Source organism: Ischnura elegans, chromosome 1 (assembly GCF_921293095.1).
Source record: "Ischnura elegans chromosome 1, ioIscEleg1.1, whole genome shotgun sequence".
Classification (NCBI taxonomy): domain Eukaryota; kingdom Metazoa; phylum Arthropoda; class Insecta; order Odonata; family Coenagrionidae; genus Ischnura; species Ischnura elegans.
In genome coordinates, this window is record NC_060246.1 from 50041461 (window position 1) to 50063975 (window position 22515).

Below are 22515 nucleotides of genomic sequence, written 5' to 3' on the forward strand. Positions count from 1 at the left end.
AAATTAAATATCTACATAGTCACAGAACCTAAATTTATAATTTACCATAATTGCATAAATATTGATGTGAGGTGTGTTGTATTATTACTGATTTTTATTTGCTATTTTTTTCTCTTCGTTTATGACAGGCTGCTGATGACCAATCAAATATCCTGTACCATCCTCCTGATTTAAATAGCCCTATTTTATTTGCTACCAAAGGAAAAGCATTCTTTGGAAAGAAAAAGATATCTGTGCGCTTGGAAGATGGTGAATGGTCTTCTAACTTTTCCTTGGATGCAGTGGGGAGCTCAGGTGTCGTCTCATGTACCACATCACACCGTGTTCGTCAGGTAATGCTGCCATGAGAATGAGTGATTTGATACTTTTAGAGTTTGAATGTGGGTAGGTGAATTTTCTTTTGATTTTTATTATTATAATTGTAGTTGTTAATTTGCCCAGATATAATAATACATTCAGTATGTCTAGGATATAAGGCACATTACATTTATATCAATGAATATAACATATTATACAAAAAGCAATATTAATTCATTTAAGAATGTTTATTATTTAATTCTCTCAAACAATAAAACATTCTGGAGTGAAAAAACTTCTGTGAATTCTTCTTAAATGCTTCTTTGCTAACATAAGATTTGAGGACTGTACCAATATGAGGATGTACCTAGGAAAACATCAAGGCAAAGTTGTGGAGGCCAAGAATTTACTTTATTTTATATGAACTCCGTCGTGCCTGATTCAATTTTTCTGATTCACTTCATAAGAGTCCTCTTTGCTAGCCGAGATAGGAACCCCAATCTCCCGATTGCTAGACAGGTGTGCTAGCCAGTTACACCACCAAGCTATCCTCTCAAAGCGAGCTTCAGGATGTGTTTTACCTAAAGAAGTGTTGACGTCACAAGTCTGTGGCAGATGGGACAGAAGTTGTGCTTACTAAGTCATTGTTGGAGAAATAAACCCTTCTTAATTGCTATTCAGAGATGATGAATTTCAAGCCACTGCATGAAACAAGTGACTTTGTATGCAGTCACGAGCATAGGTGCAAATTTATATACTCAAAGGATGAAGATTCCCATGAAAAATATTTGGTTTAGCCTGGATTTTTATACTTCTTGTAGAATCTGGAATCTGTTTTCAGGTTTGAACTTTAATTCCTCTACCACGTATTTATGCGCTAGTTTTTCAATATCTATTTTTCTGTAGCATTTCCCTTTCTTATTTTTCTGAATTATTGTTCTTTGGGTCACGTTAACAAAAGCTAGTGTTTGGTCAGTCCCCCATTCTGCACCTCTAATACTTTTAGCATTAGTTATACAACTTTTGTGTCTTTGGTCTTCGTTTACGTGATCAATCTGGTTTTTGTGGCATTTTTTTGGGATAACCAAGTATATTTGTGGATGTCCTTACTTGGGAAACAAGTGATGCGAAACTTTATCCTTCCCACTCAGTATTTTTGCCTTGACGTGGCGGGTAGGCTTGAGTACTCCAGTGACCTTGAGAGCTATGCCGTCGGTAGCTAAGCTACTCGCAGGGCCTCCCTAGCCGGACAGGTCTTCAAGGTAGGAGCCCGACAAAGAGAGATACCATGGCCTTGTTGGTTGGGGTTGAGATCTGAGCTGACAACCCACCACTTAAAAAACAATAGTTGTGAATCACCAATAGAGAGCCTCTGAAACAGGAAAGGAAAAACAAGACTCAGCATTGATCAAAAGGACTACGATTTGTCACATGGAACACTAGGACATTAGCAGTACCTGTAGCTGCAAATGTTCTAGCAGAGGAGCTAGAGAAATACAGCATGGATGTGGTGGCACTACAAGAAACAAGATGGCCATGTGGTGGGAGAATAAACACCAACAAGTATTTAATCTACTTCAATGACTGTGAAGACAACATACCGTTTTTGCACGAATCTAAGACGACCCTCCCTTTTTTGGAACTCCACTAGGGAAAAAATTTTTTTCCTAATAACGATAAGAATAAACGATGAATGCGGGAAAACGACAAATGCGGGAATGTTTAGCTAGGTTGCCTATGTCCCAGGAAACACAGGATTTTTGGCGCGTAATTATGATATTCTGTAAAGGATCCAAACAAGATTTTAGCTAATTACAGGAATACTAGTACTTTATCGAGACACTTAGGTCATATTGTTTATATGGTCTGAAGACGAATAAAATTAAACTAGTGAAAATGGAACCTGACTTTATTAAACCCACACGGAAAACACTCGGTGGTTTGAAGTCAAGCCACCCTGGAAATTAGGGAACCACTCGTACGAGGTGAAGTTCGGAACTGATGCTATTGCATGCGGCGTACGCAGAGCATACTGCAGAGGGTGAAGCATGACCATATGACTGCGCCATGAAATTTTTTGTCCTAAAGATACCCATTCTTTTCTAGCGTAGCGACAGATGGGGAGATGAATTCGGATTGTTAGTAGGGAGAAACAAAATATCCTGAGAAGATATCCCGTCGTCAGTAACTCCGACAAGTGAGACTTATGGTATAACTTGTAAATTGATAACTGATAATAATCTGATATCCTGCTTTTGGAAAAAAATGCCTAATTAACTGCCGAGAAGCTCAGCTACGAGGATATCGAGTTTCGCCAAAATCACCATCGTATTTTTCCAACTTGTTCCTTGCTTAAAAATGCTTAAGTAACGTTAGAAATTTACCATGTATAATAAGAAATCATTTCCATAATCATGTAAGTGTTGAAAGGTTATAGAGTAACTGCAACTGAGCCCAATTACTACTTTGGTTGCAAATTAATCTCTGTATAATGCAAGTTTTAAACTATGAAATATTTTAGATCTAGTATATTTTATTCAAGATTTTGCCTTCTAATTTCATAGGAAGTGCTGATTACGCAGCGTCAATATTATTTTTATTTGAATTATTTGTTATGGATAATTTGAATTTTCCCCAATTTTATTTGTGGGGTAGGCATGTGTAAATATGTGAAATTAGTGGAAAGAAATGTGATGTAATTTTGATTTAGAGATGTAATATATGGTTTTGTTTTTTACTTTCATTTATTAACAGTTAGGTGTGCTAATCCAGTTGACTGGTTGCTCCCTTTCAAAACGAGTGACATTTATGCCTCGAGTTGTTCTGATGAACATAGCTAGCTATGATCTAGAATGTAGAGAAGATGGAAGAACTGCTGATCCTTGGGTGAAGATTCCCTCCAATGATTGCTGTGCATTTTGGCCTCATGATCAAAATGGAAAACTTGTTGTCCGTATATCTGGAACTAGGTTGCATACTGCTCCATTTCCCATTGATTTAGTCAACTCTACATTGCTAAGATTATCTAATAAGGTAAGATAGAGTGACAAGAATTTCTTCCATGTTTGTAATTTGATAACCGTTGATATTAATGATTATTATTTACATTCATTACAGTATGGAGGTGTGCAGGTTGAAACGCAAACCACAGAAGGTGCAACTTACATAACATTTAGTCCATATGTGCCTGGACATGCACCTGCTCTCATTATAAATAATCTTCAAAGGGTTGTGGAGTTTTGGGAAAAAGATAGAAATGATATATGGTATGTACTTAAATGTTTTTTTTAGGCTTAAAAGGTGGTTCAACATTCAAAAAAATACTTTTGTTAGTATTTTTGTGTCAGCAGAGAAATATAGTATGCATATGATACCCTGGGAGTTAGGTACAGTGAAACTTGCCTTTGTTGGATTATGTCACAACTAATATTGTTCTGGATAAGATATTTCTGCTCAACCCAGGGTTGAAAGTGATGTGCATTTAGTGTTCTTTGAATAATAGCATTATACATATCCATTTTAGGTTTCTTTGGGCTCTGATTACAGCTTTATAGTCAGCCAAATACATGAGAATTGGACTACAGGAGCTCTCTTTTATTGAGAAGCATTGCATTCCCCACAGTAGGGCAACACTGCTGAAGTCAACATATGTACTTTTATAGCTTAAATTCTTAATGAGATCTATTCTTCATTTTCCAGTCAAACTGAACTTAGTTTTCACTTCAATATCATGTTGCAATACATTTCACTCTCCCTCAGAGACCCAGGCTAAGTGACCATAAAAGGTAAATTGATTTTGCCATCTGCATCTTCCATGAACAATTCCTGAATTTTTCAGAGGTCTTTAATTTGATGTAGTAAAAAAATTACATCAAATCATCAGCAATAAAACAAAAACTGTTGTTGTGCAGACCATACTTTTCTATGTTTGAATATAATTGACTCTTCAATAAAAGTAAATGCCTTGGAAATTGCTCAGGTTGATCTGATGGGGTAGTTTTCTTCATCAAAGAAAACGAAAGGCATTGATTTTGATATGTTACCCATCATTAGTGTATTCATAATAAACAAATTATTTGGTTTTAGAAATCCTAGTTTAGACGAATGTTAATGGTCAATTTTAGCCTCATTTGAAAAAGGCCAGATTGGTGCCCATGCGAATCCGCTCCACGTGACGTCACAGGGACCCAGATTCTATACAAGTAGATAGGAGTTTTACATTGTCTGAGATTACCAATGCATGCATGAGGCACAGAGCTCAGGGAAACATCTCTTAATAATCACCTATTAAAATTGCCTAAGTGCAGGCGCGCACTAGCACAACCACGCCAGATCTCTGTCGCACACCATCCGACCAAAGCACAACCATGACCACACCCACGATAGCAAAACACGTTCACCGTTCACTTGCTCAGTCAGTATGGTCGGGTCTGAGTGAAGTTGGAGTCAGTGCGCAGCGTGCCATTAGAATGTGTGTAATTTCTGGCCACAATGACTGCTGAGTCAGGGACGACCAAATTCATAAATTTTGTTCGGACGACTCGGGTCTGACCAACGAGTCGCATGTGGCCTAGTGCGCGTCACTCCATTTGTTGCAATGCTAAAACTGGTCGTGTGCCACAGGTCGTGATCGTGGCCGTGGTCACACTAGTGCACGCCTGCCCTAAGGTCAGAAAGTTTACTTTTCTTGATAGGGTAATGCATAATCCTTATTTAAGCCAAGCACTACCTACTTGCTGGCAGCCTGCATCGTAGCAGCGCTCACAGCCTCGCCCCAAGGTCACCTCACACGGCGGCCGCGGGAACCAAAATGATGTCACATGGGCTTTTCCCAGCATTCATACTTAGCCGTCATGTTTTCGTATACTTGAAAATTTTCACCTTTTATTTAATCACGGAAAATAGATATCATCATTTAAAAATCTAAGAGCATGAAATGCGTTCTCCAGGAGTAATAATCTTTCGATTGAGACAATAAAAAAATAATAGGAAACCACCCTATTGTTAAAATCTCACAATTGTAAAAATATTTTTCATTCATTCAATTATTTAACTTTTTGTCTAACAGTGGCGGCTCCTTCAGTGAGTGCAGTGTCACTTAACCTACATTTTGACAGAATAAATGAAAATACCAGTTTTGGAATCATCAGGATTTAAATTCAGATTTTCACGACAAATGGTGTACACTCATGCTAAAACTTGATGCCCAATGCTCCCGTAGGGTGCTCAACTGTCCTATCAATCAGCAGTTTTGGAGTCACTTTTGCAGTTAAAGGTCTCTGCTCCTGTACTTCAGTTGCAGGCGAGGCAAGAAAGGAATTAGTAGAAATAAGCACGCTTGGCTTTGAAGGAGTCAGTTGCCATGGCAACTGTTTGGTGAAGTGTTTTTGTTGCACATAATTTGCACAGATACTTTCTCTAGCTTTGTCTGCGTGATTGTGATTTTACAGCCGCCTACGTTCTTCCATCGGCCACATTGGCTATAAAATAGTTTGTCTTTTCAGCCGCAACTTGCATTTACTCATGTCATAATTTATCTGTTAATTGAAAACTCAATGTACCACATAGATTCTACAGATGAATTGAAAGATTTTCCTTCTCCTCAGAAAAATGTGCATCTTCCATAGTTACATCAAATTATGGTTTTGCTAGTAGTTGCCCTAATGATAGCGTTGGATTTCCCTATCCCAGACCTTCCATCCCTATCCTCATCCCCGAGGCGTCCTTGGGCTCCTTATTGTGGCGGTGCTTCCTTCCTTTTTTTCCTTCCTCTCCACACCCAGTTTTGGTACTTGGTTCCATGTGCATTTTACCCTTCTAAGGACCTCATAGAATTAACCTAGAGTACAGTTATAAAATATATATGATAAAATTCTAATAATTCTATATCACCGTAAATCAAGTGAGAGATATACATACCCTTGATTTGAACAGGCTTTTTTTCCTTATGCCCAACGTCTTGTTATGCCTATTTGTACTGGTGCAGACCTATCAAACCCAGTTGCTCAACAACGATCATAGAAAATCACAAAAAATAGGGCTATTAAATGTGGAGGTGAAGTTTATCTCCAAAATAGTGATATCTCTCAGGATAATGCCAAATCTGTGATAGCTCAATTCATGCCTGACATCAAATACATACATACTTTGTCACTGAACATAGTATCTTTTTTGTAAAATAAAATTTGCCAAAGTAATCAATAGTCTTTAAAAGCACCTTTTACATTGTCACTCTGATAGTTTATTTTTAGGATATGCTAATAAAGAGGATATTTCTTTCACCAAAAATAGCACAGAGAGTAATTGGTGATGAAATCTTAGATGATTCTGCACTATCTCCCGTAATTTAGATTAAGTGTCCCTAGGTTGAATCACCCTAAAGCTTTAGTGGCAGTTGGCTAGTTTTTATTGAAGAAACATGATGACCTTACTGGTAGTTGTCAAAATAATTTCTGATGTAGAAAATATATATGTTTATGAAATGTACTCCTTTAATTGTCTATAGGAAAGAATTGTTGTTTATGCTTATTGTAAGATTACTATGTATCTTCTATAGCCAAGTATTGCAATGTTTACTTTATCAGGGCTGTGAAACCTGGAGAGGCATCTCTTTTTGCATGGTCTGATCCAGCTGGTGCTAGAATGTTATGCTGGAAGAACTCTGCCGGCAAAGTGATTACAGATAGTTTGCTGCAGGTAATATGTGATTCCATCTATTTTTGAATATTTTTTATGTATATAACCTATAAAAGACTCCTGTGTTAGTGATTTTGATTAACACATTCAATGCGGGCCCGATTTTCATGAAACTCATCAGAATCGGCCGATAAATTAAGAAAGAAAAATAGAGGTTTTTGCATCATTACTTCCATTCAAATACTGCTATTTACAAATGGCGCACACAGTTTGAAAGAGGAAAGCTTGCTGAAGGCCATGCACACGATCAAAAGTGGATATTAGTCACTTGCGGAGGCGGAGAAAGGGCTCCCAGCCCTACAGGGTGCCCTTTCTCCGCCTGACCGGGATGTCAATTGACGTGCTCCGTGCTGAATGTGTTAAATATTGCAAATAATAATCTAACTATATAATAAATCGATAGTTAGTCCCTCAGATTCAAGACCCTTGCACTTGCACCTTAAATCCATTTGCTTCCAAGGACCTGTTTTGATAGTAAAGTATGACTACGAAACATCTATGGGGGATTTCATCTCAAATCAGGCAGAGGGGTGTCAGGTGACCATCACCGATTTCTCTGAAATTTATATATGTGAAAGCAGTATCCTTGTGATGAATAACGATGACTTTATCTCTGCTCAGAACTGAACCGTCATAAAGTTACCGCCCCTTGAACATTGCAGTGTCAGGCCTCAGAGTAAAAAATGAAAAATCACATAAATGCTGATTACTAAGGAACCATGGCCCATAAAGCAGTGATTATTGTTTTATTTTGAAGAAAATTTATTTATGCACATTATGGCATAACTTGCAAGTCATTTGAAGCAATAATAAACTAATAGGACTTGTTTAAACAATAAAAATTAGTCATTATTTAACAATTTATTACTAAAAAAGGCCACCTTTTATTTTCTTTAAAATTTCTCAGCAAGTAGTTTAAATGTTCTGCTTTCAATTAAAAAAATAAAAAAAGGTAGTATTTTTATACTTTTTGTTTTAAGGCATGTCAAAGTTAGGCATGTTTACGACTATTTTACACCAAGATTGCATACCTTCAAGGGGGAAAAAAATGCAGTTTCCTTCGACTTAGCATTCATAACAGTGAAAAGTTCATATCTGAATGATTGGTTACATCTATTGACTGAAAGCAAGTCCAATCTTGTTTACTTCCATGGCATCCAATGTATGCAAACACCCACTGCTACTGGCTGGAAACGGTGAATGAGTCGCAATTTGCACAGAGTATTTTTCAATGGCAGTTCACATAAGTCTTTCTTCTACTTTGGGCCATGTGGAACATTTCGATGGACCATGTGGATGCATAAATGAGACACTAATGTCATTCTCTTCTAAAGACACTGCAGTGATTTTTGAAATCAGGTTTGACCAGGTTTTTCGGAAACACACAATGAAGTCATTCATGGTGAGATTTTGAGTACTGTACGTCATTACATATATCTGAATTTGTAAGTGTCACAGCCTGTTTGATTATGTGGATTACAGAGCGAGCTTTAGTTGTCCCGTGTCTGTTAACTACCAAGCATGAAACTGTTGACGCCATGTACAGGTGCTACTTTCACCTAATTATTTTTTTGTTAAATTGAGCTTGTTAACATGTGTAAAATGCAAGTTTCATATTAGGCAAGAATTTACTAACTTAACGAAAGTGATAAATGTCAAATGTGTACTTCATGGTAAAATAATGTCTCAAGGCCGTATCACACTAGCGACTGCGACCGCCGCTGCGACCGCGACTGCGGCTGCGACTGCACCCCACCACACATTGCGGTTGACGCCACGATCGCGCATGCGCACGTATGAACGTTTCTGCTTGTGGCATGTTTGTTTACGAAAGCCCAAAAAATAGATAGAGAGCAGCAATTGTTGAAAATATTCCTAAAATATGTTAAAACGTACTTCATTTTCATTCACCTGTGTACTCGGGTGCAATAGCCAATATACTGGGCTTCCATCTTCACTTTAAAAATCCGAAATTATCTCAGCGTTATCTTATAACCTTCTTGAACTTCTCTCGCTACGGTAACCAAAACAAACAAACACGTCTGCCTCAAGCGCGCGAGATTGAAATGGAGCTCTCTGATTGGCTGCGACTGCGACTCAGAAGAATAGCCGGTCGGCTATTCTTCGGAGTCGCAGTCGCAGCGTCGACTGCCTCGCTCTGATTGGTCGACGGGCCAGTCGCAGTCGCGGTCGCAGCCGCAGCGCCGGCCGCAGTCGCTAGTGTGATACGGCCTTCAGCAGTTTTTGAAGAAGCGAGAGTGAAATGTCTATGAGTGACCATGTTCAAATTTTATCATTCATTTCCACAAGTTAATCTAAACAACATAAATTGGCTGCTTTTCCAGTTTCAACCAAACATACGATTGACATATCATGCAGAGCTAAAAAAAACTCGGAATTTGGGGCAATGCTGATGTATACTGCTGGCATCCTCTTCCTCATAGTGCTCAATTTTACATTGTGCTTTCATTTTACTTGGATGATGATAAAGATTGTTCTTGTGTAACTCCTAATCAGCAATATGTGTTCACTGCCATTGAGAATCATTCAGACAAAACATTCATTCAGTGAAATTCATTGCCGAAGTTTAGGATTGAACCAAGAAAAGTGTTTATCATCACCATATTTGGAAAAAAGAAAGGGAAGCTATTCAAAAAGAGAAGTTGGTAACACTAATTGGTGTGGAGTTGGTGCTTCATTTCAACTTTTCCGAGAATTGGAGTGTGATTCTTCCAGATTAAGTACAACCGTATGACTGGCAAAAAGTACAGATATCAATATTAACCTGTGTGGAATATAATAACTAAGGTATGCAGGCACTTCAGATGATTTCTCACAGGACACTGCACATGCTTTTCTTAGGATGAATCAATAGAAGAACAATAGAGTAAAAAGATATCATATGGAGAAATAAATCATATATTTTAGAAAAGTCAGCCGCTAATTAAAAAAAACATTTCAGATATTTGACTTGGAGAAAAGTCTTAAACAGGAAGAAAGTCATTGGTGGTTGTTCAATGCAACAGGACATGAATAGGGTCCTTCTGATAGAGTTGCAAGAATTGGTCAAAAATTATGACACAAACTGAAACCTGAGATATTTCAATTGTGGCAAGTAAATTCAAACAAGTCCTTTGTACAACATGTGAGTATATCCTTGCCTAATATCAAACTTTTGCATTTTACACATGTTAAACTAGCCAAATAGGGTTCATTCCTTTCATTTTCCTTCATCAAAGAAAACGAAAGGCATTGATTGCGATTCGTTACCCACCTTAATTGTATTCATAATATACAAATTATTTGATTTATAGAAATCCCTGTTTAGACCAATGTTAATGGTTAATTTTAACCTCATTTGAAAAAGGATAGATTGGCACTGATGCGATGCCACTCCACATGACGTCACAGGGACCTAGATGCCATACGAGTGGATATGAGTTTTACATCATCTGAGATTACCAATGTATACATGAGGCACAGAGCTGCGGGAAACATCCCTTAAGAATCCCCTCTTAAAATTGCCTTTGGTCAGAGAATTTTCTTTGTTTGATAGGGTATTAATAATCCTTTTTTAAACCAAGCACTACCTGCTAGCAAGGAACTCTACGCTACCGCCATGCTCGGCAGCAAGCAGCCAGAGGTCACACGAGCTTTTCGCAGCATTCATACTTAGCCGTCGCGTTTTCGTACGCTTGAAGATTTTCACTTATCATTTAATCACAAAAAACACATATCATCATTTAAAAATCTAAAAGCGAGATATATGTACTCCAGGAGTAATAATATTTCGATTTAGGCAATGAACAATAATAGGAAACCACCCTATGTAGACAAAAAAATTATTGGGTGAAAGGTGCACCTATACATGGCATCAACAGTTTCATGTCTTGGTAGTTAACAGACACGGGACAACTAAAGCTCGCTCTGTAATCCACATAATCAAACAGGCTGTGACACTTACAAATTCAGATATATGTAATGACGTACAGTACTCAAAATCTCACCATGAATGACTTCATTGTGTGTTTCCGAAAAACCTGGTCAAACCTGATTTCAAAAATCACTGCAGTGTCTTTAGAAGAGAATGACATTAGTGTCTCATTTATGCATCCACATGGTCCATCGAAATGTTCCACATGGCCCAAAGTAGAAGAAAGACTTATGTGAACTGCCATTGAAAAATACTCTGTGCAAATTGCGACTCATTCACCGTTTCCAGCCAGTAGCAGTGGGTGTTTGCATACATTGGATGCCATGGAAGTAAACAAGATTGGACTTGCTTTCAGTCAATAGATGTAACCAATCATTCAGATATGAACTTTTCACTGTTATGAATGCTAAGTCGAAGGAAACTGCATTTTTTTCCCCCTTGAAGGTATGCAATCTTGGTGTAAAATAGTCGTAAACATGCCTAACTTTGACATGCCTTAAAACAAAAAGTATAAAAATACTACCTTTTTTTATTTTTTTAATTGAAAGCAGAACATTTAAACTACTTGCTGAGAAATTTTAAAGAAAATAAAAGGTGGCCTTTTTTAGTAATAAATTGTTAAATAATGACTAATTTTTATTGTTTAAACAAGTCCTATTAGTTTATTATTGCTTCAAATGACTTGCAAGTTATGCCATAATGTGCATAAATAAATTTTCTTCAAAATAAAACAATAATCACTGCTTTATGGGCCATGGTTCCTTAGTAATCAGCATTTATGTGATTTTTCATTTTTTACTCTGAGGCCTGACACTGCAATGTTCAAGGGGCGGTAACTTTATGACGGTTCAGTTCTGAGCAGAGATAAAGTCATCGTTATTCATCACAAGGATACTGCTTTCACATATATAAATTTCAGAGAAATCGGTGATGGTCACCTGACATGATTTTGCACTATCTGCCTGATTTGAGATGAAATGGCCCTATATGTACTCTGCTATAAGATATGAATTATTTTCAAAATGAAAAAATGATATGTGCAAGGCTACATTCTATTGCTCATTTATATGGGAAACAACGACCTACAATCCTCAGACAAGGACTGCAACACAATCAATCGTCTTCAGAATGGTTGCTGGCACAACGTCAAGCATGTTAACAGTGATTGAGCATGCTCTCTGTCTATTCCTTCCCATAAACAATATTTTCAGTGACTTTTTTTGCTCTATTCGAACCTCATATGGACACAATACTTAGGGGAAGTTGGACAAAACAGACTATGTACTTAACAAATTAATTGCCATGTCTCATAAACTAAGCAATTATACTCGGTGAATATTTACTGAACAAGTGCTTTATCTTTCTGATTGACGTCGGCGACAAGAAAACAAACTGTTAATCAACTGAAACAAAGATAATTTATATTTACTTGTTTATTTCAAATACCCTGTTTTATCAGACCGGTCTGATTTTTCAAACAATAAATATTTAGGTTAATCACAAAAAGTACATTTATATGGCTTGTCATAAACATCACCATCACCAGTGCACAATTCATGAGCCCATTCTTTACACTTACAGCACTTTATCCACCTTTCCTCTGGTAAGGAATTAGGATAAATTTCATTGCAGTAAATGCAAGAGGTGTTTCTGTCTTCTTCCTCTTGCTCTTCTGGCGATGACTCATGCTCTATAGCAGTTTTATTTGTCTTCTTTTTCCCGCCCTTTCTACGAGCCTTTGCAGACGTACTGGCAGAGGCAGTCTCAGGCATGGATTCCATCTGAAGTTTCCTTTTGCAATGCCTGTTCCTTCCTTGTTTTGAGTATAAAATAATTCTTATGTATTTACATATTTTTTTGAAATTGAAATTCTTTCTTTTAAGGAGGACTTGTCAGAATAGCTGTATTTCTTTTCCGTCTTCCTATGGTTCCTTCTCTTTTTTCTGCTCTCAGAACTGCATTTTTATCTTGTGGATAGACCTGAAACCCTGACGCTGAAGGTCTAGGTTACTTTGACTGAGTATATCCTGATGGAGATGGATAAGAAAACATTCTCTTTGGTGACTCTGAAGCAGATTGCAAGGAATAGAAAGTATTTCTCTCTAGTGGTGTCTCTGGGGTTTCATGTGGCGTGTCAGTGGTTTCAGTTAGTTTTTCTGTTGTGCCAGCAGGCTGAAAAATTCAATCAGAAAAGATATTTGAATCCAAAGAAAATATTCCAGTCTTATGGAAGTCATTTACCACAGCCTCAAAAGAAGCAGCTTTCCATACAGTCATGAAACTTGATTGTTTGCCATCATGCACCCTGGGTGAGACTGAAGCCACTTCCTTGCATCCTGAGAGTAGTAATTGCTCAATGGTGCCAGAAGTGTCACATCTAAGAGTTGCATCCGATTTGTGCAATGTGTTTTAAAGCATAAATATAGATAGGCATAATTTTCTCGAGCCATGTGAATCCAAGTCCAATGCTCTTGGTGTGTGTTGTGTGTCCATGGAAAAGCAGAGCACTGACTTTTCTTTGACTGGTTTTGAAAATTCAATGAAATGTGAAAACCTCTTGAGGAATATGTCCTCCTGCATCCATCCACTAGGGTGATATCATTCAAACTGCTACTCAAAATCAGTTGTATAAAACGAGGTACTACCCCATTCTGTCCAACATATTGTAACCTCTGGTCCAAAGGGCCTGCACCCACACCAACTTCGCCCCAAGAAGGTGGTTATTATTTTAAAAGGGGAAATATTATACAAATAACAAATCTCTGGTAGGTGTTGGGGCTGGCCCACGAAGGATATATGCATATGACTGCGATTAATAAGAGACAGCCACTTTAGATTATAGCAAAAAAATTTATTGAATCAACAAAATCGGCCAAATGGGCTGGACAAAACTTGACTTGAAATAAACAAATTAATTGAATAAACTGCCCTCTTCCATCTAGGGCAGAGAAAGGTATAAAAACCATGCCCAATAGTACACACGCGCCTACAGCACATTCACCAGGATAGGGAATTTCACTTCTGGGGGAACAGTAGGGGACAGTGGTATTTCCTCTGGGGGAACTGTAGGGGACAGTACTTACCACAGTCGGGTGATCACAGCTCCGTGTTGCCAGTTCCTCCTCCTCTAGTCTCCTTCCCTCTCCTCTGCTTCCACTTTTTTTCACCGCGTTTTCCCTTTTGTACACTTTTCACTTCCTTTTCTTTTCCGTCTCCCCCTTCACTCGCACGCCTGTCCCTTTTATACCCTCCCTCAGATTCGGCTGCATGCGGAACTCAAAATTGGATGTGAATTCTGACTCATCGGAATTCGACAGTGCCCGCGAATTTAAAAAAAATAAAATAATGTGCGTGTGCACTAAGAAGTAGTGGCTATCCGTTACAATATAAGTACCCTGTGTTATCCAGCCATGCCATTTTACAAAGCAGATGAACCTCAACAGAAAAGTAGCGGAATATTCATATTGAAACATACATCATTACATGGAGAAAAAGATGCTCAATTTTCACCAAACTTGCTTTGTAACTTTCAAATGAAGGTTTTCAAGATATATATACTCATTTGAAAGCAAAAAATTACATCATGATGCTCTAAAAAATATTTTTTGCGCAGATAACACACACATGCACAAAGCGAATAGCTTTTACTCTCAGGATGGTGGGGAGAAACTCATGAAGATTATAGAGTGCTGAACATAAGAAGTCAGCCCATACGAGGGTAGCCTTTTAAGTGTTGGGAATGGAGAAAACTATTAGAGGTACAATAAGGCAATTTTTAAAATTGTTTTTCAAAGTCTCCATGATAGTCAATGCACTTTTGCATTTGAAGGAACCAGTTGTTATAACATTTATTCCATTCCAAAGTAGGGGTAGTCAAAATGACTCTGTTTTGTAGGCATCAACCACTTCTTCAGACATCTGGAAGCACTTTCCCTGTAGCATATTCTTGATTCTGGGGAATGTGAAAAAAATCATTGGGGATTAAGTCCGGGCTGTATGGAGGATGATCAAGAATTTTGACATTTTGCTGCTATTCCTAAAACGACTTTATGATATAACTTGAGTGGTGTGTGAGCTTGCGTTGTCATGATGGAGCGTAATGCATTGATTTGGGTTATCTTTCTGAAGCTCGGTGATCAGTTCCGGCAAGCAAATGGTCGTATACCATTAAGCAGTAACTGTTCTTCGATTTTCAAGAGCAGTCGTCGCTACATGCCCTGATTTGGCTACCAACTATGCGACCATTTTCTTGGAAATGCTGCGAGGGCGAACGACTTTTGTCTTTTTCCAGCATCAACAAGAGATTGTCACTGATGTAGAATTAGTTTCGACTTTATCCATGTTGATACTCATTTTGATCAACTGATCAAGGCATCTACAATCATTACTGACTGCATCTCCCTAAGCACAGCAGAACCTCCTTTGTGCCACCACTCAGCCTCCACACTTCATACAGAGTGGTTGTCTTCTTTCAGAAGGAGATGAGCCGGTCGCTACATGAAGAAGGCATACCTATGTAATAATAATAATACTGTAATGTATGCAAAGGTTAGGTTTTGTGGTTTGTGGCAGTTCGGTTGTTACTCCTAAAAGTTTTTGTCATCTGAAATCCTTTGAAGAATAAAACAACTGATCCACCTTAGATTCCAGAATCAAATTTTCCCCAAATTCGGGTGGATTTCTTGGCGAGGTTACATCATGGGCAAAGTTTAGAGTTTTATGTTTGGGGGCAAGTTATCCTGCGCGGGGCTTGGGGTCTGTGAAGCAGGGGGTATTCCATAACACTAATAACATAAAACTAATTTTTATAGTTTAAAACATCTTTAAAGATAGTATGCACGCATTTGAAGACTTTTACTCACGTAAAAAAAAATTCGTACATGCTTTTGTAATCCCCTCCTGTAGTGCGGGTGGGCTAACATCTGTTATCTCAGGGGTTCGTAACGTATTGCCGGCAGTTGACGATTTTTCAAACCAGTCTAATAACAATTATTGTGTCACCCAAGCCCTTTTGTCGCTCATCGAAATGACAGGTAAATGCTACTTTGAATGCCATTTCATAACTAGCGGAGTTTATGTATGAAAAATCATTTTAATTTGAAGTCCTCCGAGGCACTAGCAACTACGTGAAACAGTCTTTAAATGCCTTCAAACCTGACCCAGGTTTTCCTTCCCTGAAAATGAATGAACGAGATTGGATTCTTTTCCAAACAATTTCATCTCGTCAACACTAAAAACTAGTTGTGGGGGAAAGAAGCCATTTTAAATCACAGCTTGGAGTTCATCAGAAAATGTTACGGTGACTGCACTATCAACACCTGCACATTCACCTGATATCGCCGCACTGAACATACCTGTTTACCGTTTAAAATTCTGGAACCAACCGCAGCTTTCACAAAATATCTCGGAGTGATTACCACACTCGTCTTTTTGTACAGATTCACAATGAACTTTCCGTATGTGCTGACTGCTTGGTTGAAGTTGGTGCGGCTGAGGCCACTGATGTTTTAACTTCGTCTTTATTCAGAATAAGGCATCGTGAGTTTAAACTTCCGTGCAATATTGCTTTGACGCTCTCCATTTTCAAAGCAATTGACCTCTTTCAATTTCTCTTCTGGGTTTATGGTTTTATTGATAGCTTCTTGATTTTTCTACCTGCATTCCTATTTTTTGCCATTGTTCTCTTGGTTTTCACTCTATGGCTCTATCGAAATCACCTTCTACTGCTGAACTGTATTCCTGAGATGCAGAGGTCCTACGACTGCTGGGAGGGAATGAAGCCATTGTTATTGAGACTCTATAGCGGACACTTTTCTGTGTTGATGCTATTCATACGCAACTCGGCCACCGCTCCATTTCTCCCCCGTGAATACCGATGACCTTGAAGGCTTTAGCGTAGACCCTCTTCCTGGAAGTCAATTGCCCGAAAACCTATGACGGCAAAAATTACGTCTCAAACTGTATTGCTTAAAAATATCATTTCCACTAGCTCCATGCTTCATTAATGATGTAAATTAACTATTGTCATTCTGTTAAGGAGATGAGATAAATTAATTAGGTAGGCCGGCTCTCTGGATCCAATGACGAGTAATGCTTTTGGCCAATACTTAGCAATGGGTTTCGGTTAATATGTAAGCAAAAAAGAAGATTTGAGTCATGCAATGCTATTAATATGCATAAAATCATAGCAATTTCTTGTGTACTTAGCGCAAGTTTACGTTTTATCATGAGAGCGTTTAAGTATTTTGATTAGGCTACACTGCGTTGCGATGTTTCTCCGTGGAACGAATTTGTGCTATGTCGAAATTGCACTAATCAAAATTGCACTATGCGAGGCATGGGTGTAATTGGTCAGGGAAGGTGGCATCAGGCAGCCCAGCATGCATATTTAGTCTGCTCCCCACACGAAGCTACATTGATGTTAATTTTGCATATCTTTCGTAAAGACTCGTTGTCGGTAAGCGGTTTAGTCATTCAGTTTTGTCCTAGTGGTTAATTTGGTGCAGTTATGCTATTTTTTTAATGAAACCTGGGCATTTAATGGCTGGTAAAATAAATATTATATACATGTTTTCAGAGGTATTATTTTTTCTGTTAGCTGTAATATGGGTGGCCTCCTTTACTTTCGTGTTAACTAGTTATGCTCCACTCTGAAGAAATAAACCATTAAATACTGAGCTCTTACCATGGCTAGGACTTCTTGGCCTTGCTATATATCTATTTTTTTATGTGTTTTTTCCACATTTTTTTACAAAGGTCTTTTAACAGTACACTTTTTAATCACTCATTATAACAAGACTTTCATTATTGCAGTACTCACTAAAAAAAAACTTCCTCCGTAATGGAAATATTACCATCCAAAGTAATTTTAGCTTGTAGTTGAAGCATGTAAATTGATTATATTCTTTGTGTATTCATTTTTTTCATATAGGATTCTCTTGAAGAGCTTGGAGATGAAGCATTTATTGTATCTTTTCTTGATGGCATGCAACGGGTGATATTACTCACTGGAGATGCTGTAGTAGCACAAGATGCACGGATGTCTGGGGAGTTGGAGCCACCTTCTATGGCTCTTGCTGTATCTTTTCATGGCTTGGGATTTTCCCTTGTTGATGATTCCAAGGCTCTGGAAGTCTTACATGCTGGACTGGTCAGGTGAAGTACTCCAGCTATTATTTATTATTTTGTGTGGTTAGAACCATATTAAAAGCATGCTTTTCATCTCTATTTTCAATTTGCATGAAATCTTGGGTATCATCATAAGAATGAATGGAAGAGTGTGTCCTTGTTTATACTGGCCCATGTAATGTAATTTAACTCTTTTGGTCATCCATTATTAACCTTAATTTTTTACTGTCTGCTTTGAAGAGACATCATTCAAACTGTGGATGATAAAAAAATATAAAGTTAAATGAAACTGTGGCATGCATAGAACTTATAGTTTCTTTTGTTTCTCATTTCATTGGGCATGTGGTAACTCAACTAAAGTTAATACATATTGTGGCATCCCTCCCCCGACTCGCCCGGATACCACAATAGAACCGGGGGGAGACGTCGCACAAAAATAAAAAAAAATACAAATCCGCGAAGATCCCTCCCGCATGGGACCTACGGGACAAAACTAGAATAGAATAGAATAGAATAGATATTTATTATGCTCTGGGAAAAAACCCTTGGAGCAAAAAACACAATTTACAAAAATAATGGCTCATCAAAGCAAAAAGTTCATGAAAAATGTCAAGTAAAGTTGTTTGATACGCACCTATAAAAAAGAAATAACACGTAACAAGGATTGAAATTTGACATCATAGGCAGTCGGAATATAGTACATAATACATAATAATGATACATAATAGGCTGTATTTTCGTGGGAGTTTATTTTAGCTCTCCACTGAGTAAATCCATGTACAATTTAATTTTAAAAGCATGGATGGAGCCCCTCTGTCTAAGATCCTCAGGGAGAGAATTCCAGAATTTTGATCCCGTTATCAGAAATGATTTCTGGTAGATATTAGTACGTGGAGTAGGATAACATAAATAGTCATTTTTGCGAGATGACATATGGGTGGTTACTGATCTGTTCATAAAGATTTCCCGGAGATAATTAGGGATTCTCTCTCTGAAAATCTTAAAAAGAAGAGCACCGAGTAGATATTTCCTTCGATTACAAAGATTTAGCCAACCAAGGCTGATTCTGTACTGTGATACATGAACATCCTTTCTTAAATTGAATACATATCTTACACATGAATTAAGTAGCCTTTGTAACTTTTTATCCAGCTCTTTAGGTATGTCATTATAAACAAGACTACAATAGTCAAAGGAAGGGAATACCAGGGTAGAAATTAACATTTTTCGGGTGGATATAGGAAGTAAGTGCTTGTGCAGTTTTAGTTGATACAGTGTGATATTGACTTTATTACAGATTTCGTTCACATGTTGGTTCCAAGACAAATTTTTTGTGAGGGTTAGTCCAAGAGTGCGAACAGAGTCGCTGAACGGTATTTGATGGTCACCAACTACAACTGGAGGAAGGTGATTATAATCTATTTTGTTTAGGATCCTTGAGCTACCGATGATTATTGCTTTCGTCTTCAAACAGTTCAGTATGAGGTGGTTTTTACCCACCCATTTTGTGATTTCTCTCACGTCATGATTCACTAGATTAATACTATCAGCTATGTTTTTAATCGAAGTATGGATGTATATTTGAAGGTCATCTGCATATATCATATATTTACAATTTTTAATCGCAATTGAAATGTCATTGACAAATATAGAAAATAGCAGAGGTCCCAGGACAGATCCTTGAGGAACTCCGAAAGATACTGGAGCCCATGCGGATAAGTTATTTTCAGGTCCTAAGACTGCTTGAAATCTATTGCCTAGGTAGGAGCAGAACCAGTTTAAAGCTGAACAAGAGAAACCAAGCTTCACCATCTTATGGATTAGTAGATTATGATCAACTCGATCGAATGCTTTACTGAAATCAAAAAGAACTAGTATTGTAACCATACGCTTATCAATATGAAGTCGAATGTCATCGGTTATCTTTAGTAGTGCCGTCTGCGTACTGTATCCATGCCGAAAACCTGATTGCATAGCGTCAAGTTTGTTATTGTTATTTAGGTACTCTGTAACTTGCTTGAAAACAATTCTCTCCAACATTTTCGACAGGGCGCACAGAATAGAGATTGGCCGGAAGTCAGAAGGTAATTTTGCATTTTTTGTCTTCTTTATCGGACGAATAAGTGCTTTTTTCACTCCGATGGAAATACTGAATTATCGAGAGAATGGTTGAAAATTTCAAGGATGTAAGGTAATAGGGCATATTTGGCAAGTTGAATAATCTTTACTGGAATGTCGTCAACTCCAGTGGCATTTGACTTGGAGAACTCCAATACTTCGATCAGAGTCTCAGGAGTTACGTGCTTAAAGTAAAAGTTGTTATCACTGAATGGTATAACTCGCTCAAGTCTGGAGTTAGCTGGGGCATCATTATGACTAATCGTAGTTGACAAAAAGTAGGAGTTTAGCTGATCGAGAGTTATATTTGGGGGTAGAGAAGAGTCCCGTCTTCGAACCAGCCCAAGATTTCGAAGCTCACGCCAAATCAATTTCGGGTCTCTCTGCGAGGAAAGCTTCGAGGAATAAAACTGGCGTTTACTGTCATTGATGGCTGATTTAACGCGATTTCTAAGTTCCTTGTATTTTTGTCGCAGAGTGGAACAACCAATGCGTCGAAAGGCACATCGCGCTTGGTTGCGTTCTTTAATCATGAGTTTTATCGTCTCATTCAGCCAAGGAGGTGTTCGGCGTTTAGGCCGACATACCCGTAAGGGAAAAAAAGTGTCAGAGCAACTAGCTATGTTTGACGTGAAACAACCAAGTTTTCCATCGATAGAACTAGAGTTAAAAACACCATTCCAATCCATCGCTAGAAGCGCATCATGAAGGCACCGGGAATCAATGTTTTGAAAGTCACGGAATCTGAAAGAGGTGGGTGTGACAGACATAGATAAACTGAAGTTGTAGGTAATTTCAATCAAGTCATGAGACGACAGGAAGGGGACAGAAGTCTGAGAGTATTTTGAAACTTTTTCCAGATCGTCGACGATACAGAGATCTAACAGGGTAAGACTTTTTCCTGTGTGATGCGTTGCAGCATATGGTACAAGATGGAGATTGTTGCAATGCACAAAGTTATGCATGTATTTACCATCATAATTATTTCGTATGAGGTCAGCATTGAAATCACCAAATATAACAATATTTTTAAAGGTAGGGGCATAGTGCAAAAATGCATTTTCAAAGTCTATGGGGAGTGCCGTTTTAGGAGGCCGATACACGACACATAGCAGTAATTTCGAGGAAATTTCACTATGTATTTCTGATATAATAAATTCAGAAGTATGGGAGTAGGTGCCGGGGGAAGTGGCAAGAACATTTACATTCAAATTCTTTCGTACATATACGCCAACACCCCCACCACCTTTACCAATTCTACCTATTCTACCAAAACTATGCCACTCACTTCTCGTAATTCACAAAAATACAAAAAAATATTCCCCTTCTGTGAAGATGATTGCGGGTGGGGGGTTCCCGATTCAAACTGATTGGTGACGTTCGGGCGCTGATGCACTCGTCCAACACGCATTTACGGGAAGGAAATCAGACGGGGTGAAAGGAAGGACGAAGGATATTTTCAATGGGGTGACCCGTGGAGGAATCAGGACAAAAACACTCTCTCAAACACTTTCAATTAAACAAAATATAATTCACACAAATAAGATTGCATATGACAAAACAAACAAAATGAACCCTCTTATACGCTAATGAAATATGAATTGGTGAAAGCCACTTATGAAACATCGATGATAAATTACAATAAAAAAAACAACAATATAACTTGGTTTCTAGATGAAAATCAATATAGAAAATGATGATAACAAATAAAGTTCGGTGGTGAACACGTAAATATGATACAAATTCAATGATTTCTTGACTGGGGAGGTAAATGATAGTCCAATCCCGTCGAATGTAAATTTAGGGTGCGAACGTTAATTGTACTTGGTGACTGATTTCACTTTCACTTATGTAACGGGTGCGTTCCGTGACTGTTTGTCTTAACTTGGCTTGGCAGGAGACACAAGGGGGCTTTGGGGGGGGGGGGATAGCTGCAATCTTACTTTGTCGTAGTCCGAGTCTCGACCAGGTCGGATCCAACACTCTCTCGTTCCATTTACTGCACTCCTTTCTCCCTTGTTGGAGGAAGCTGCATCCGGAACGGAGATAATGCGTCCTCTTCAGCTGGTCCTTTGCTCCTTCGGACGGGGGGGGGGGGGGGGATTCTTCCGGATCAATCTTTCTGGAAACGCTTGGGCCCCTTGTCTCCTCCTGCCGTGCGTCGCACTGATTTTGGGCATAGGCTCCGCCCGACAGTCACTTTGGAATTCTCTCGTTCTCTTTCGTGCACCACCTTTTTATCATACCTCAACTAGGGGTGGGGGTAATGCACAATGAAGGGAGGGAGGAGTAATACGCCACTCATTCAGGGAAAACCCGAGCTCCCCTCCTCCCACACACAC

General features: G+C 38.4%; 1 protein-coding gene across 1 annotated transcript in view; it reads left to right on the forward strand.

Annotated features, from left to right (window-relative positions):
* The window catches only part of LOC124159790 (vacuolar protein sorting-associated protein 13), a 295602-nt gene that overhangs the window by 205975 nt on the left and 67112 nt on the right, over window positions 1-22515 (forward strand). Inside the window, exons 41-45 of the mRNA XM_046535708.1 lie at window positions 129-332; window positions 3052-3330; window positions 3415-3563; window positions 6882-6993; window positions 17859-18082. Of these exons, the coding sequence (XP_046391664.1) occupies window positions 129-332; window positions 3052-3330; window positions 3415-3563; window positions 6882-6993; window positions 17859-18082 (968 nt within the window). The remainder of the gene's footprint in view (window positions 1-128; window positions 333-3051; window positions 3331-3414; window positions 3564-6881; window positions 6994-17858; window positions 18083-22515) is intronic.